The sequence below is a fragment of the Camarhynchus parvulus genome, chromosome 1A, assembly GCF_901933205.1.
Source record: "Camarhynchus parvulus chromosome 1A, STF_HiC, whole genome shotgun sequence".
In the NCBI taxonomy this organism is placed as follows: domain Eukaryota; kingdom Metazoa; phylum Chordata; class Aves; order Passeriformes; family Thraupidae; genus Camarhynchus; species Camarhynchus parvulus.
Window position 1 is genome coordinate 24,531,815 of NC_044586.1, and position 17,075 is coordinate 24,548,889.

The following is a 17,075-nucleotide window of genomic DNA, read 5'->3' on the forward strand; positions in this document are numbered from 1 at the left end:
AGCAGGAACTGCAATTACAGCAGTGGCTGAGCAGAGTCGTTATGCTGTATTTGATGATAAAACATAGGTTCTGCACTATGTGCAGTACGTATACTTGTAGCTTAAATAGGCAGTTTGAGAAACTCGGGACTTTCAAGTGGGATTGTGCTGAGGCATCACTTCACAAGAGTCCATCATCTTCTGGTCAGTGACTTGAAGCAAATTTTAGTAGGTGCATGGAAACTAATTATTAGCATCACAAATTAATTATATGCCCTCCAAGTACAGGCTCAGCACTAACACAGGGCCGGCATGTCAGTAACTTCATGTTCTAAGTACTTTGAGTTCTCTACAATTTGGCAACAGAGTTGGGTTCAAGAGGCAGATTTTCCCAGACTGCCTTCTAGTCCAGCTGTTTATTGGTCCCATACAAGTTGCACAACATCTGTCATGGTGCTGCTCCTGGCTTCTACCCTTGAAGCAGCTGGGTGGAGGGGCAGAGCCCTTCATGATGGCTGCACTGAGACATGTTTTTATTAATTATTTATTTATAATTTATTAATCCTGATTTCATTACCCTGAGTGATGCACTTTGTGCTGTGCACAGCAGCTGCTTCCTGGCCAGGTGAGTGGGCCTTCATGCTTGAAGGGTGCTCTGAAAAACTCCAGTACTTTGTCCAAAGCCTCTTGCTGAAAGAATGACCATTGCTTTAGTAGTCAAACCTGGCATCTTGGAGGGTAAGGAGAGCAGCACCAGCAAGATTTCCATTCCTGAATTCATCTGGGGCAACTCTGGGGTGCAGGTCACTTTATTTATTTGCAGAAGTGCACGAAAGGCAAATTTCCAGAAGTTACAGCATTGCTTTGGTATTTTGCTTCTGTGAGGGCAGCACCATGCAGTGACTTCCTGGGAATGACCACAAGCCAAAGCCTTGCTGCTCAGTGTTGGTTGAGCAAAGTGGCAACACCTCTGGAGAGGAGGAGCAGGGTTTGAGCTTTTTTTTGAGAGTTGCTTCCTGCAGCGTCAGGAACTAAGCACAGATGACTCAAAATGTTAAAAACCCAGTAGTTTTATTTCAAAGTATAAATTCCAGGCTTGTCAGACAAAACCCCACTAACAGTTAACACAGACACACACTAATCTACAGTACATACAAAAATGGGGAAAGCTGGCAACTGCCCAGTTTAAAGTGGACATTAAATCAGTCCTACATTTTTTCTTTTGTATTTACAAGTCCAGCTGCAAAACAAAACAAGAAATCAGATTTGGAATTTTCCAACAAAGGATTTTGCACATTTGACTTCTGATAACCAATAAATTACTAAAGCTGAACAGGAATCCCTAAACAACTACTACTCAGCTATCTTATTTACAGCTACACCTTATTAGTTTAAGACAGCAGTACAAATATATATATATGTGTGTGTGTATATTTATATACACACATCTGTACATATATATAGGCATATGTATATAAAAGAAGAAAAGAATGCTCAGCCTGCATAATGATGATGAGAAAGAAAGATGCCTTTTTAACTTAAAAGGAATGGAAAGGAAAATTCATTGATTTGTTTTCTCCTAGCTAACCTTATTTTTTTCCTTCTCCTCTCAGAAGGTGTTTGGAAGGGAATAGAGTTGCATGGCAGGGCTGGCTTAGTGTCATTTAATCTCTTCTCCCTCCAGTGTTTTCATACAATGCCCACCCCTACCCAAAGCAATGAATTAAAAAAATATATATATAATATATCAAGCTTCTATTTAAAATATCTGCATAGATATTTTTGACAAAAGGAGAATACGCAAAGGGTGTATAAGAAGGCAGAATCACAGCTCAATTTTGTACAGTGTATGCAATACTCATTCTGGGGAATGGCTGTCCTGGGAGCAGGAACAGACGTGACCCATCCCTTTATAAAATATTGGTTTTATTTACTGTACATTTAAGACTAACAGCATCAAGGAAGAGCTGAAGTGGTTGTTTCTGTTACAGTATAAAATGATGTTCAGATCCTACTACTGAGCTGAGTCGTGGTCCCAGTGAAGACTGAGGGGTTTTGCCTTTGTTTTCAAAGGAAGCAGGGTAAGACCCCTTAATTTTACAGAGAGAACACCATGAGTGTTTCCAGCCTTGTGCTAAAAACCTTGGGAATGGATGTCACAGTGCTTGTGCTCAGTGATCTAACATGGCCAAGGGCAGCACAAACAATTCCGAGGAGCAACGTCAGACCAACGCATAGGGAAGCTGCTCAGAGCATGGAAATAATTACAGGCTGAGAGATCTGCATCCTTGTGTTTTCTGAAGCTGTCACTGGAGACAGTACTGATGCCTGTAGTCTGCAGTCTGTTCCCTCCTAGCATTTATGTTTTTGTATCCAATAGTTTTTTAGCCATACTGCAATAAAACAGGCCAGTGAAGCTGTAACTAGGAGAAATGCAGAATGCCATTTTGCCATCAGCACTCCACAGCAGAGCTCCTCTCCAAGCAGATGAACTAACTCAAATTACTTTCAACCTGGACATCCAGATGCCCTTGTATCACACACAGAGAAAACAATTCAAACCTAAAACACACCGGAAAGTAAATGAGGATGGAAAACACAGCTGTACTCAGTGCTACAGTGTTTGCTAAAACATGGGCAACTCAGTCCACGGCAGTACTGCTGAAATGTCACGTGCCCAGAGGCAGCAGCAAAACACAGAATCACAGAATTCAGACACAGAGTCAGGAATAACTTTATACCAAGCTATTGAAAGATGGAAAAATTTGCATTAAGTGCAGAGAAGAAACCAAACTCAACAATTTCACTTAAAAACCATATAGAAATTTTTAGCATATTTAAAAGTGGATTATTGGAAGGCTTCAGTGATTGATACCTTTCATTAAAGAAGAGACCAGTCTAGAAGCACAGTATTAACAGACCTGTACTGAATGTTGCCAAATATTTTGGTAATACTTTCAAATAAAGTCTACAAAAGAAACAAACTGCTTCTGGTTGATTGTTGCTAGCAGAAAGCTTCTCAATAGTTTTAATCATTCTGGGAGGTAAAGGATAATAAAACTATCACCTATTCGACCACATGGGGAAAACTGCCATGAGGTAAGGAATTAAGCACTAATTAAGCACTAATCAGTGATTTCAGGAGCTCCTTTGGAGGTCTCCACACCAAACCAGGCATTTCAAAGTCAAGCCATGCTTTATCACACACTTCTCCACCAGTACTTGCTCAAGATTACTGAAATCCAACCTTTAACAGCCCTGCTGGGATGAAACAACAGGGAAGTGATCGTTCACCCCAGAGCTGCAATGTCTTTGGTCAACAAAGGTGTCTCACAAAATCCTGCCAAAAACCCAGAACTGCTGCCATACAGGCCAGAAGCCAGAAGCCAGTTTTTACAGTCAGTTCAGTAAAGAACTAAATCTTTAGTAATTAAGTATGAGTCTTCTTTCTCTAATGATGCAGCCCACCAAACCTCCAAATGGAATGACACACCATCCCTATTAATACCTCCACTGGAGGAAAGAAAATACTCTAATGCAGGACTTGCACCCCCTGCCTATCCCAAAGAAGACAAACCTAGCAAGGAATATCTAAATGGAAGCTCAAACTATAACAAAACTCACTTATCGTTTGGGCTGGAATCACAACTAAATAAGTTCTAGGTTGTATCCTCATGTTTATTTCAACTTTCAAACTGTAAAACTTCATACTACTGATACAGCCAAAGGCTCTTTGGTACCACCTAAAAGACACATTAACAAAAAATTGGCCAAGGACTTGACATCCATCAACTGGAAATAACTGTTCTAATCTCTATTACAAAACTGTCTTTATAAGGACTATAATTTAGTCTATTTCCACAATCTAAATGCATTAAGTAATTATTCCTTAAAATAAGCAAACAGAACATTTACTTAAACACAGAAAAATTCAAGGAGTTTTTGATAATAGCACCAGAAATACAGGGAAAATTGCAGATCAAAGAAAAGGTTACACATTGTTCATACACACTGTGAACCTTCTCTGAGGATACTTGGATTTAGCCAGAATTTTTGCTTCCCGAAATCAACTTTTAAATGCAAGTTTTCATACAGAGAATATCCATAACACCTGAGAGAAGTGACACTCCCAGTTTCATGAAGAAGTGCAGTAAATCAGACAGAGGTCTACAGTGCCATTTCTTTCATTGTAAAGGTTCTAAACAAAGGAACCACAGCTACAAAACCCATAATCTCTTAGAATATTTCAGCCCTGTTTGGAGATTTAACTTCTCTGATACTTTTTAAATCTTGCTTCACACTTCAGCATGCTGGTTTTGAGAAAGAGAGCACTGAAATGAAAAAATGTCATAGTCTGCAGCTTTGCTATATGGTGAAGTGGATTAAAAAATCTTTCCCCTCTAAACCCTTTGTTTGGTTCTACTGGGTAGGAATGCAACTGAAAATTGCCAAATTCAATCCTCACATCTACTTTCTTGTCTAGGTGCATTACAATTTTGTTCTGCAAAAAGCAAGTTTAACAAGTCAATGACAGCAAGGGAGATGCACCAGTTTCTTTTCTCAGCTCAGAAACATCATGAAAGCATCTATTAACATTTGCAATTGCTCACAAGGTTCAGGCCAATGTCTTTAACAGTTTCTGAATCCCCCTTGGCTGTCTCCTTTCTGCAGAAGCAGGCAGGTGATGGGAGAGAGAAGCACACTGGGAAGCAGCTCCTCCTTTTGTACTCACTGAGCATCCAAACAAGTGCAAACAGGCAGAAGCTTTCATGGCACCGCACCACGGGGGTTTCTTCTTTGGCTGAATTGCAGCTTTCCCAAAAGAAGCAGGAAAGGCTCTGGTGGAAAATAATGTCTGTATACTCAATATTCTTGACAAGACAAAAACAACTACTCAGTAAGGAAAGGGTTGAGTGATACTGCAGATAAGAACAAATTCACAATCGGCAGATGTTACACTTTCTTGTCTTTACGTAAATAGCAATTACTGCAGGCCTGGAAAATGAGAAGCACTGATAAAAGACAAATAGAAGGGTAAAAGGAAAAATAACTCCAAGCAAATAAAAGAACAACACAAGGTATCTGGCTACATTTTATTTCTGAAATTATTCTTTAAGGCACAAAATAAATCTAAAAAATAGGGCTGTATGTATGAGGGGAGGGACAGAGAAATTGCCGGAACTACCAAGGTGTGAATGGAGACTTTACAATCCAGTTTCAGATCCGGGAATGCTCCCAAGGTGAGTAGGGGAGGATAGTGAAAATAGAGATGGATTCTTACTTAGAAGAGGTAGGAGGTTGTGGGGTGATTATTTTTTTTTCTCCACCACCTCCAAATTTACACAGGTTCCTGGCCAGACTCAAGTTCCCTTCCCTCCCCTCAGAGAGCTTATTACAGTTTGTAAGGTAAGACCAGACCACTCAAGCCTCCAGTACAAAAAGTAAGACCTTGAATCATCCTTCATGTCACATCTGCTCACAGAATGCTGGGGGGGGGCAAGAGGCAGATCATTTTTGCCCTTGTGTTGGTGTCTCAATAGACAATACAGATGTGTATGTTTTACTTCAGGAAAACTGCAATTTACTATTTTGTTTCCATTCTGAAGCAGAACCCCAGGCATTCAGGATGCTCTTGGATAAAGGTTAGTAGGTATCTAGGTGGAACACCTGTCATGGAAGGAAAAAATAAATTTTCAAATGGCCAATGGCATGAACTATTTAGAAAAAACAGACTCTCTTGCTGCAGGTCAGACTTTATTTTTCTTTTGGTTCTGAGTGCATGTAGTGTATCACACAGCTGTCTAAAATAATCCTGCAGAGTGGATTTAAAGGTGAATTACATGCATGGGATCAACTCCTCCCAAAACTGGGGTAATTCTTGATAGCAGGACAGGTTTAAAGAGTCCAAAGATCTCTAGTTTAACTGCTCTGGGAAGAGATCACATCTGTGGACTGGGGGTCACAGAAGGGTCCAAAGCGTCCATAGACATCCTTAGCCCGGACTGCAAAGTAGTATTTGCTGCCAGACACGAACTGTGTCAGGGTGCATGCCATGGGCAGCGGCAGCGCCTTCACCTCCCCGATCTTCTTCCACTGCGAGGCCATAGTGGCACTGGGGTCCTCGTGGTAGGCATACAGGTGGTAACTGTCCACGGTGGCACAGCTCCGGTCCACCTCCATCACGCTCCACGACAGCACAATCCCATTCTGGCTCTGTACCCGGGCCAGCTTCAGCTGTGGCTTTTGAGGTGGAGAAGTGTTGGCAGCTTCAGGGGGCAGACGTGGTGGCTGTGGTGCCTCTGGAAGTGGAGCGGGATGTATGGGGCGTGGTGGCTCCTAAGCAACACAAGAGCAATAAGGGAAAGGTCAGAATCTACAGCAATGGAAGGAGCCTTTAATTCATCATTCCCCAGGTAACTGGAAGCAGATGAGCCTGCAATCACCCAGCCATCACAACTCCCAGTCCTGTGTGCACAGGCAAGGCAGCAGCTGCAAATGATGAGAAGGGGTGGGACCAAGGATGCCATAAATTCTTACATTATTCTTATATAAATCCCTAGTTGTGCGAATGACATTGCCACATTAATTTCCCTGTATCTTCTTTGCTTCCCAGCCAGGGGGGATGAACGCAACATTGTGCCCTTTACCAGAACTGGGCAAGCAGGTTCACCATGACTTTGAACCAATCTATGTTTGAGCTGCTGTTCCCACGTTACCCGACACCCCAGACAGGGCATTAAGCTGACAACTCATCCTCTCTTCTACAGACAGGTATTCAGTCACAAAAGGAAGACGTAATGGGGTAATGATGCCACATAGATTCTATCACTTTAAATTGGTCATAAAAGCTCAGCCTCACTTTCCAAAAATTTTTGAAATGAGGGCACAAATGTGTCTTCCCAGTGATATTTCTTTTTTTATACTGCAAAAACAGTCCTAGGTCTCTCATCTGTATTAGTTAAGATGAATTTAGGACTGTGGCTAAAGTGCTTCAAGCCTGAGATCTTTCAGATTGGAATCTGGGGTAGTTTTTTGCATCTTAAGTGTTCTGTGTGATATTTGCTTCATTTATTCTCATTATTTATCACAGAAGAGTGCATTGAGTTGATTATGTCTACATTGAAAGGATGGTAAGCCACCTTCCTGACAATATATTTACCATTTCACAACACTGTAAGTAATGTGACTGCCCAACATTGAGTGTACAGGCACCGTAGTTGAAATGAAATTAAATGTGTCAGAGAAAATCCTCAAATTCTAACCAAAAAGGGTTTTAGGTGATGCAGAAGTGATCACTCTCAACACTGACTAAAAACCTCTGGAGTTTGGGAGTTGGCAACCTTGGAGATTTGGTCTGCACCTTGTTCTCCTACCTCAGTTTTGCAAAGAGCTGTACTAAAAAGTGGCCACCCAATTCATAGCCAAACCATGACAAAACATTTTACTGGCAGTTCTTCTGTACGCTTGACTCCATGAGTCACCTGCAGACAACTCATGCACTAATTTTCAGTGTGTTCTCCTGGTATTTGGAGAAGGCCAGGGTGAGCTAACAGATTGCATAGCTTTTACCATTCTGGGCAGGAGTTGCTGTAGGTGACTGGGTGGTGCCATGCACAGAACTGGCTGTGGAGTGTCAACAAGGCATTTGAGTGCTCTGCAGCTCACACGAAGAGCAGCCTGAGAGTGCCAGTGCAGAGACAAGGCTGTACATTGCACGAGGTGCCTGGAGAGCCCCACTCACAGTATGCGCTTGCGGCGGCGGTCGGTGGTGCACCGTGAGCTGAGGCGCTCCCGAGCCCAGAGCCAGCCCGTTGTTCACCACGTAGGTTGTCTGAGGCATCCGCACGGTCACACCTGCAAGGAGCACAACGAACACTCTGAGTATTCAACACTTACAGGCAGCTAAACAGAACATTGGAAGACCAACTCCTTGGTTCAGCTGCACGAAGCCAAATTTCAGACAGACTCCTCCAGGTGCCAGCAGACTGATGAAGCACTGTGTAACAACAAAATCACCTCCCATACCCTGAAGCTGTAAAAGTGAGAGAGAGCGAGCGCTTGTGTTTGCAGAGGGACAGAATGTTGTTTTAGCACTTTGTAGCATGAAAGAAATGGGTGAGGAGGGAGAAGCGTGGGAGATACAGGGAGCTTAAGTATGAAAAGAACAATTACATCATTTTGGGATTCAGACAGGAAAAGAGAAATGCTGCTGCAGCACAACGTTGTTCACTCAGAAGGTTGTGCTGTGCATGACACTGAAAACAAAAAAGCTAAGTCACTGTCCAAGAAGCTTGTCCTTCCCCTCCCAGAAAAGACTCCATGATGGACACTACTCACAGGTATCACCATTTCAGTCATTCCCACAGCAAACTAACCTGTCTGGCAGGAATAAACTAGACAATTTTACAGCCTTGTAAATAATAGCCAAAACTCTTGCAAGCTACCAAGTTTTCATTAATTTTATACTACATCTAATTATTTTAAATAACACTTTTATCTATTCACTGTTGGAACATTTATGTTCTGTGAACTCAAAGCCTTTGCTCATTGTTATGGATTGCCTGGGTTATCCCTCCATTTCTGTCTAGAAACACAAGATTTGAGGCAATCTCTACGATACCCTAGTTCTACACTTGTGTAAGACTGAAGCATTCTAATACTCCAGAAGACAAGCTCACACGGCAACATATTATCAGGAAACCACAGTTATTGTATGGCAATTTCTTCTCTTGATAAACACACATCAAGCTACAATCCATAGGGAATGAGGGTCAGAAGTCCATGTAACCTGTGAGTGCAAGGCAGGGAACTCAGGAGAGCTAAATCTTAATGCTTTAATTATAAAGTACTAAACACTGGGCAGGTGCTTCATATCTTTTTCTTACTGGAGTCTCTCTAAGAAGCTGATGAAACTGTGTTTAAACTCTTGTGGTTTAAACTGTCACCTGAGCTGGCTATTTCTCCTCTAAGAGAACCTGGTAAGATACACTGGTTTAGTATGACTGTAGTTCTGTCTCAGGAAACTACAATCATCTGAAGATGGTCAGAAATGCCTTAATAAGATATAAGGTACAAACATAGCATCACTTCTAGGTAGGGATACTACTCATTTGAGGCAGAAGTACAAAACTGCAATTTGCAAAACACTTTGAATGGGTTCTCACAATCAGTTTTTCAAAGACAAAGTGCAGCAGCGCTCTTACTCAAGAAGCATCTGCTACTGGCACTAAAGGCTGTTGCAATGATAACATAAATCAATATACATCAGTAGCAGCATTACTACCAGGACATCACAAAGGTAGGCACATACTCATAAAACAGGGAAATTTATGTTAAACATAAAGGTGTTAAAACAACCATAGTGTAGAAATTGTGGAGAGCAAAAAAAAAAAAAACCCAGTTAAAATCCACCACTTTGTAACAAAGTATCATTTAAATTCTTTATTTTTGACATCTATTACTCATTTCAGAAAAGGAGTTTATTGCTAGGAGAAGGTATCACTTATGCATTTGCAAAGTCAAAGGGAACTTGCCAACATCTCAAGGAAACTCAAGCATATATCAATTTCTGATACATCTGGTGAGAAATTTCATCTCTTGAGGCCTTGAGAAAGGAAAGAAATTTGCTGAGCACAGGACATCAGAGATTGCTAAGGAATTACACTAGGATGCCTGATAGAAATATAACTTTTAGACAGGAAATCAAACATAATTTTCTACGGTGATGGTTGTCGTATTACCTTCCACTGCCTTGTGAAGTATGGGGTGTGTCAACCACAGATGCTTAATTGGCAGAGCTAGTGCCTGGGATGACTTCACTCCAATTTCTCCTCATTCACATAGCTAGAAATAGAATTTCTTAGTAGTGTGAGAATTTTCTAAATTCTATAAACTGGGAAAAAATCCCTAAACTCTCTAACTAATACCAGTATTGCAAAAAGACCAAACAACACACCCAAATCAAAAACCTAAATGCCACATCCATGAGGTAGAATGTACCAAGCTGTGTCATGGTAAGAAGCACATGGAAGGAATCGTCCCTTACCTCCAGTCTGTGGGGTGACTGGCCTTAAGCCTGGGCTGGTCATGACAGCTCCTCTTACAGGATTCTGAGCTGGTGGTGCAGGAATAGTGGTATAGACCACCTGATGGTTAGCAGGGGTTCTTGGGATAGGAAGCTTGGGATTAGCTGGAGCCACAGGCCGATGAGTTACATTCACCGCTGTCGAAGCTGAAAAAAAGACAGAGCGCACCCTAAATCTGAATTCCATGAGTCAAAGCCATATGCCTATTCCAGAGTACACATCTCCTTTGGAAAACTGACTCATCTGAGCCATGTAAAATAAAAACTGTCTCTGTCTGCTTTGGGTACTGCAAGAGAAGTGAAAACAGCCTAAACGGTATTTTACTGAAATATTAAAGTCAATATATATACAGCTTCCTAACAGAAAAGATAAATATAATATCTCCCCCGCTCCCTGCAAAGGTCTTGCATGTAAGGACAGTGGAAGAATATAAAATCCACCAAGGAGTCTGCAGAACACAGTAATTATAAGGGAATTCCAATGCCAACTAATCTTCAGCAATCACATACAGAAAAAGAATAAAAGAAAGACAAAAAGAGGATTTACGTTTCTTTAGAAAGGGGAAAACAATCACACTGCAAAGTAATATTTAACTAGGGCTAGAACTTCAATGTCAGCCTTGCCATTCCCTCTGCCAAAGGAATTAACTGCCAAGGGACAGACATAGGAGTGATTCTGATGTTTTTCCCCCCATTACTTAAGGTACAGGTTTCTTCTCCTTCACTTTTACCAGCAATAGTATATTTAATAACTTCCATGACTACCCTTAGCAGGATTTCTTCCTCTCCATAAATAAAATTGATCCTGAATTCTTTTCAAATCAATAGTACTATCCTTCCCGTTTATCAGTTTAAAAGAAAAAATATTATGGGAAACTGACTAGAATGAAAGATTATGAAGTGATTCAAACATTCTACATATTCACTTTAAAAGATTAGCAAAATGTAGAGCACACAGCAGTCTAATTCAAGAAAAAAGCAGCCACTGCACTCACACAGTGATGTCAAATGAAGTTACCTGTTGGTAATACATGGATGGTGGTCTGGGAAGGGCCACTTGTTGGCACACCTGGCTGCTGCACAGGGCTTGGCTGCAAAGGTGGCAAAGGCTGCAGGGGTCGAGTCAAGGGCTGAGTGGGTATGCTCAGTCCTGGCACAGGTGCCTGGTTCTGGTTCTGCTTCTGCTTCTTGCCATCTGCTTTAAAATAAACAAAAGATATAGGCAATAGCAAACAAATTTTTATTTCTGAATCACACTTCCAAGCACCACAAAGTTTTACAATCCTTTCCTCCCTCTCCCATTCACAGACTGGCGAGGATATTCGAAGAATGACATTTCTCTGACCTTTTTTGCTTACGCAAATAAATCTGCAGAAAACTCATTTAATTCTCCTCACTTTCATCCCTGCAATTTCCCCTGCCCAGACACTCTCCACAATGTTTTATTCTATTATCATGAAGTCTGCATATATCAGAGCAATTTGGAAACCTGAATTCAAGAGAACACTGTGCCAAAGTCTTTAAAAGTTGTTATTAAAAAAAAATCCTAAAACCTTTAAAGGCCTCAACACTGCAGTACTCAAATTTTGTTCCCTAAATAAGTCTTGTCTACCTTTGATGTTTGCATCTTTTTATTTGCTGACTCTTTCCTTTGTTCAATCTGTTAGTCCTCTTGCTGCTATTCTGAATTTTCACAGTATTTACTTAAAAAGGGGGGAATTGCTTTATTATTTATAGAAAATTATAAAAAGAAAATACGTTTTATCACATTGACACCCTCCTCAACATGACTTACTGACTTGTGATACTGACAAATATTGCCTGTATCTGTAGCTTACTATTGCAATACTTTTTCCTGCTTTAGCTTATTTGTGACTACATAAAATATTAATTAGAGTGCAAGTCTGTATGTAATCAAGACTTTGCACAAGTTGAATACAGAAAAACTGAGAAGCTTTCATCTGGACATTAAAGCAGTAATGGGCAGAGGAGGCACCCACCCCTGAAAAACTAAACACCACAAGATAAAAGAGTAGATTTTAAGGACTGACACTCAGAAGGATTCTTCCCTAATAAAACTGTACATACATCAGCCACTAACTTAGTAAAAGAGCAGAGAATATAAAGATGACAATATGTAAATACTCACTTTACTCTTGAGAAAATAGAACAATATAGTGAGGACCACATTTAAAGTACTCAATTAAGTATACCAACTAGATTTCAAAGCATTAAGAACAGGGTTAATGCCAGCATAGCTCAGAGTGTTGGGGTTTCTGGCAGTTTGAGACTATTTTGATGGTCTCACTGAGCTGTATTTAACACCAGCTGCTAACAGCTTGAAGTAGCAGTACCCTTCACAAACTGCATGATTCTATGAGACATAATTACAGAAGCACAGAATCATCAAGGTTGGAAGAGGCCTTAAAGATCATCTAGTCCAACCATCAACCTAGCACCAGCATAATCATCCCCAGATCATATCTCCAAATTCAAGACCTCAAGAATAAAACACAGTATGACTTGCAGCCCATACTGTCTTTCTGTAGACTCAACAGCCAAACTTCTTCACTGAAGCCACTGGATGAAAATATACTGTGGTTTTTTTTGCCCCAAAGTCTATCAAAGGAGCAGTGAAGGGATGCTTATTTTGAAAACAAAAGGTGAGATCCTTCCTGCTCTTTGATCAATTAATGGGCCTTGTGATTGGTTCAAGCTTCTTTTATTGTCATAAATTATGAGAGATTTCCCAGTGTTCAATAAACTACTTGACTCCAAGGAGATTCCCACAAAGATGTATACACATCTGTTTACTTCAAATATTTAGAAACTGATGCACATCTCAACTACCACTGAATAATTTCAGTGATGTGAGAGCCTCCTTAGTCATGACTTACAAGATGCACTAACAGTGCAACAAGCAAAAACCTTTACAGCCTCCTGCTGTAAATGTGGTTCAAGGAAAGATGACAGTCTGAACAAACAAGAGGGCTTTTCCAAATTTGCTTTTGGTTTTGGATTTCACACAGAGCAAGTTCATTCACCCTTGACAAATCAAGAAGAGCCCTGCTGACATTCCAGTGACTGGAAACTAGGTCAGCATTGCACCACCCACAGGAAATGATGACAGATAACTAACTACACTTCATTAAATAAATGGAAATAAGAGGCAAAGGCTATTTAAGCAAAAAAACAACGAGGAAGACTGGGTCCATAGTAAGCCCAGGAATAAGGTTAGAAGTCATTAAGGAACAGTTTCCAATACTGAATGACAACAGCATCATATATTCACAACAAATGTGGACCTAAAGGAAACAGAAAAGTATGTTTTATGGAAATAAGCATAAAATGGAAATTGTTACTACTGGAGGTGTAAGCAAAACTCCTACTCTAATACACAAAACAGAAGAGGGACTAATTTCCATGCCAGAAACAGTCTACAACACTGCAGTTATAGCACAGAGGAGTTTTGAACAGTGTTCTGGTTTATAACTGGTATAGGTGGATTACAGAACACCAAGCATGCCACAGGCATGTTCAAGAATAAGAAAAAAAATTATCCAGAGAACTACAGATTGTTAAGCAGATAAAACACCTTATAAAATAAAAAAGCTGATTATGTATATAATAATTTTTCTTCCAAAATAATAAAAAAGCAGAACATAGCTGTTTTAATTTAAGAGTACATTTACATACCTTTATTACACTACTTTAGTCTAAATCTATTAACCTACTTTAGACTAAATCTATTAACTGGTTCAATATTAGTACAAAATAATTTGATGATCCTTTTCTAAAAGGGCCAGCAAGGTCCAAAGCGCAAGTAATGCAAGACACTTGCAGACTGGAAAGTATCTAGATTAGTCTTAACATGGTTTCTCAAAAATTACACCCCCTCTTCATTCATAATTTTTGCACAAATCAGAAGATGTTATTAGATATTAGCAGATATTAAGATCTATTAACATATCTTTTACAAGTAGCAGAATTAGGCTTACTTTTTATGTGGGTGACAATGCTGTAAAAAACATAATCAGGAACTGAGTGTTCCCAAGAACACTACGTAAGTGTTGATCTTCCATTTGAATTAGTATTGAGCTAATATTCCTGCAGGAAATACCATAATGCTGAAAGTATTTTCTATCCTGAGGTTGTGTAAATCTGGGAGAAAATAAAACCTGCTCCATATTTGCTGTAAACAAACTTCACTGGAAAAAATACTTGGCCAACGGTACACAGATGCTTATGATCATGCAAAAGCTGTTACAAGCGTACTCTTCCTCTGTTTAACCTTTAAGTTTTTATCGTCAGAACACATTCCTGAGAATCTTGCTCCAAATCCTAGTGGTGTGTTCTCACTGCAGGGTGAAACTCAAGCTTTTATTAGGGTTCCCTATGTTTCTACAGCACATATTAAAAAACACTGATTTCTCACACAAATTCTAAACATGAACTAATCTGCATTGGCTTCAGACTATCAGGTTCTGCTTTGCAGAGAAGAGACACACGGGAGCTAACCCAGCACAAAAGTACTCCACTAACCTTCCTCCTAATGGAAGGACAGTATTCTAAGACCTGACAACTAAGGGGAAATAATCTCAGAATATCCCACTGCATACATTTTTAAGATACTGGCTCAAGCCCCAACAAAGAAACTGAGGAAGAATTAAGCTGCAATGGAGCTACGACTCTGTAGCACTCCTACCTACAGAAGCAGTCTTAAAATTGTATGTGCAACTGTGGTATTGATCTTTCATGGCAATTGTGAGGTGAGCACCTACTTAACGCAATTAGGAAGAAGAAAGTTTTCTGGAAAATGTAATTTTCAGAAACTTTTAAGATAGAAAAATATTAGCTGAAATATATTACAATACTGTGACATGCTACTTTAAAATATACCCCAAATCAATTTTAATCCATATGCTGGGCGTCTCTTACAAAATATTAAATAGGACTGGGGAGGTTAACCTTGTCTGACAGGCTTGCACAGTCCCAAGGCAACCACCTTTTTATCTTTTTGAGAACAAACCCTCAGAAGAGATGACAGTGATAAAAATTTGATTGTCTCAGCTATTCTGCCACTCCGCTTGTCAAGTCAAAATCCTGGCTGAAAAGGACCTCTGGTGGCTGTGTAGTCCAATCTCTTGTTGAAGCTGGACTGTCAATAGCAACTTATTCAAATGATCTGTGGTTTTGCCCTGCTAAATCTCAAGAACATTCAAGAGGACAGTTTCTACCATCCCTCTGTGTAGCACTACGCTGACTTCTTTCCTCCTCATTCCTGAACTTGTAGTTCATGGTCACAGCCCCTTGATGTATCACTTGGCACTGCTGAAGAGAGTTGTGCTCTGTCATTTTTGTAACTATCCTCCAAGGAGCTGTAGGCTGCCCTGACACTGCCTTGCTTAGCTCTCAGGTCATACCATCAGTGGGGGTCTCTCCAGTGCTACCACAACTCTTCTGAGCTTGATGAAAAGGGAGCCAGAACTGGACACCCTATTTCAGCTGTGGTTCCACCAGTGTCAGTTTGGGGGAATACTTAAATTGAAATGAGAACAAACTGTTGGCTCATACTCAATTCACTGTGCACCACATATCCCCTACTGATAAGAAAAGCAGACAGCTATCTGAATTGCATCATGCTTCCCTAATACTTGTGTACCTCACACACTCCCTTTTTAGTGATAACATCACATGGAACTGTTCAAGGCCAGGCTGGATGGGGCTTTGAGCAACATGGTCTAGTGGGAAGTGTCCCTGCCCATGGCAGGGGGGGGTTGGAATGAGATCACCTTAAAGATCCTTTCCAACCCAAACCTATAACTCTACGATTTCTTTCTCACTGAAGAAATGCTACCACATGGCAAAATTATTTTCTGCATTTGTGTAATACAAATTAGAGAAATACAAGCTAGAGAAATAACTATCGAGGTTGTCCAGACAAATCAAACTTCTTTGTGGCTGGACTCCAGAATGTAGCACAGGGACATGCATTTGGAGGCCAAACAGAATGAAAATTTTACCTCCAGTAGTAGAAATATGATTTTTTCCCAATGGAAATGACAGTACAATACATGGCCTTAAGCAGAGACTCATTACTTCTGTGAAGTACTACCATTCTTCACTAATCCAATGCTAACTATAATTAGACTGGCCTACATTTACACAAGAATTATATAAAAAGAAATGTGTTCTTTTAAATGATGAAGTGCATCCAAACTGCCAAAGTACACAAGAGCACAACTATATTTACTCTGCTCTTGGCATACAGTCCTAAAGCAAACAACAATTTGCATTTGGTCTTTAAACTCTTGCACATGAAGTGTTAGGTTAACAAAAGATTAGAGGCTGTAATACTCTAATGCCTAAATATCAACTGTAGAATTAAAAGGCCTTTAATTATAATCAGTAAACAGAAAAAATAAATACATCCAGAAGAGCTTTTGAAAAGATCATCAAGAACTCAAACATCTCAAATTACTCCCCAAGCCTGAGGTATTTATGCACAGATAGCCCTAATGCTTAAAGTAAAGGAAAAGTCTTTAAGACTGTAAGCAAAATTCCTTTTCTTTAATACCACATATAATAACATATTTTTTTTTAACAAGAGTCCTATCTAACTGAAACACCAAAGACAAAATACACTAAGCAGAAACAGAAGTTGATTCCTTTCTGCCATTCACAGGATGAAACAACAATTGTAGCTCAACTATCCCTGCAGCTAGGAAAGTATTTGTCACCTACCTTGAGAGCAGCTGTCATCCTCTTCATCCAGTGTAAGATCAATGACACCTCCTGATTCACTTCCTGTGAACTTCCCGCTCTGAAAGACAAAACTCCTTTGTTTTGCAAAAGCAGATCCAGGGAATAGAGGTGGAAAAGAGACACATTGAACATTCAGAGAGGTCTCAGAATTGATACTTATTAGAAAGGAACTGATGAAATGATCAAGAGAAGGTAATTTCAGATTTATATCCCAGGACTTGAACAATGGGCCATAACCAAATGACTG

The 17,075-nt window shown here is 40.1% G+C and overlaps 1 protein-coding gene across 6 annotated transcripts in view; it reads right to left on the bottom strand.

The window, feature by feature from the left end:
• Window positions 1-785: 785 nt before the first annotated feature.
• ATF7IP (activating transcription factor 7 interacting protein) overlaps window positions 786-17,075 on the bottom strand; it is an 84,567-nt gene continuing 68,277 nt past the window's right edge. For 5 of the 6 annotated variants that reach the window (XM_030960720.1, XM_030960722.1, XM_030960721.1 and 2 more), the window contains 5 exons: window positions 16,808-16,886; window positions 11,082-11,261; window positions 10,025-10,210; window positions 7,721-7,833; window positions 786-6,315 (listed from right to left, as the gene is read on the bottom strand). In XM_030960720.1, the coding sequence (XP_030816580.1) occupies window positions 5,899-6,315; window positions 7,721-7,833; window positions 10,025-10,210; window positions 11,082-11,261; window positions 16,808-16,886 (975 nt within the window). In that variant the 3' untranslated portion in view covers window positions 786-5,898. The remainder of the gene's footprint in view (window positions 6,316-7,720; window positions 7,834-10,024; window positions 10,211-11,081; window positions 11,262-16,807; window positions 16,887-17,075) is intronic. The other variant, XM_030960725.1, reaches the window with a different exon arrangement.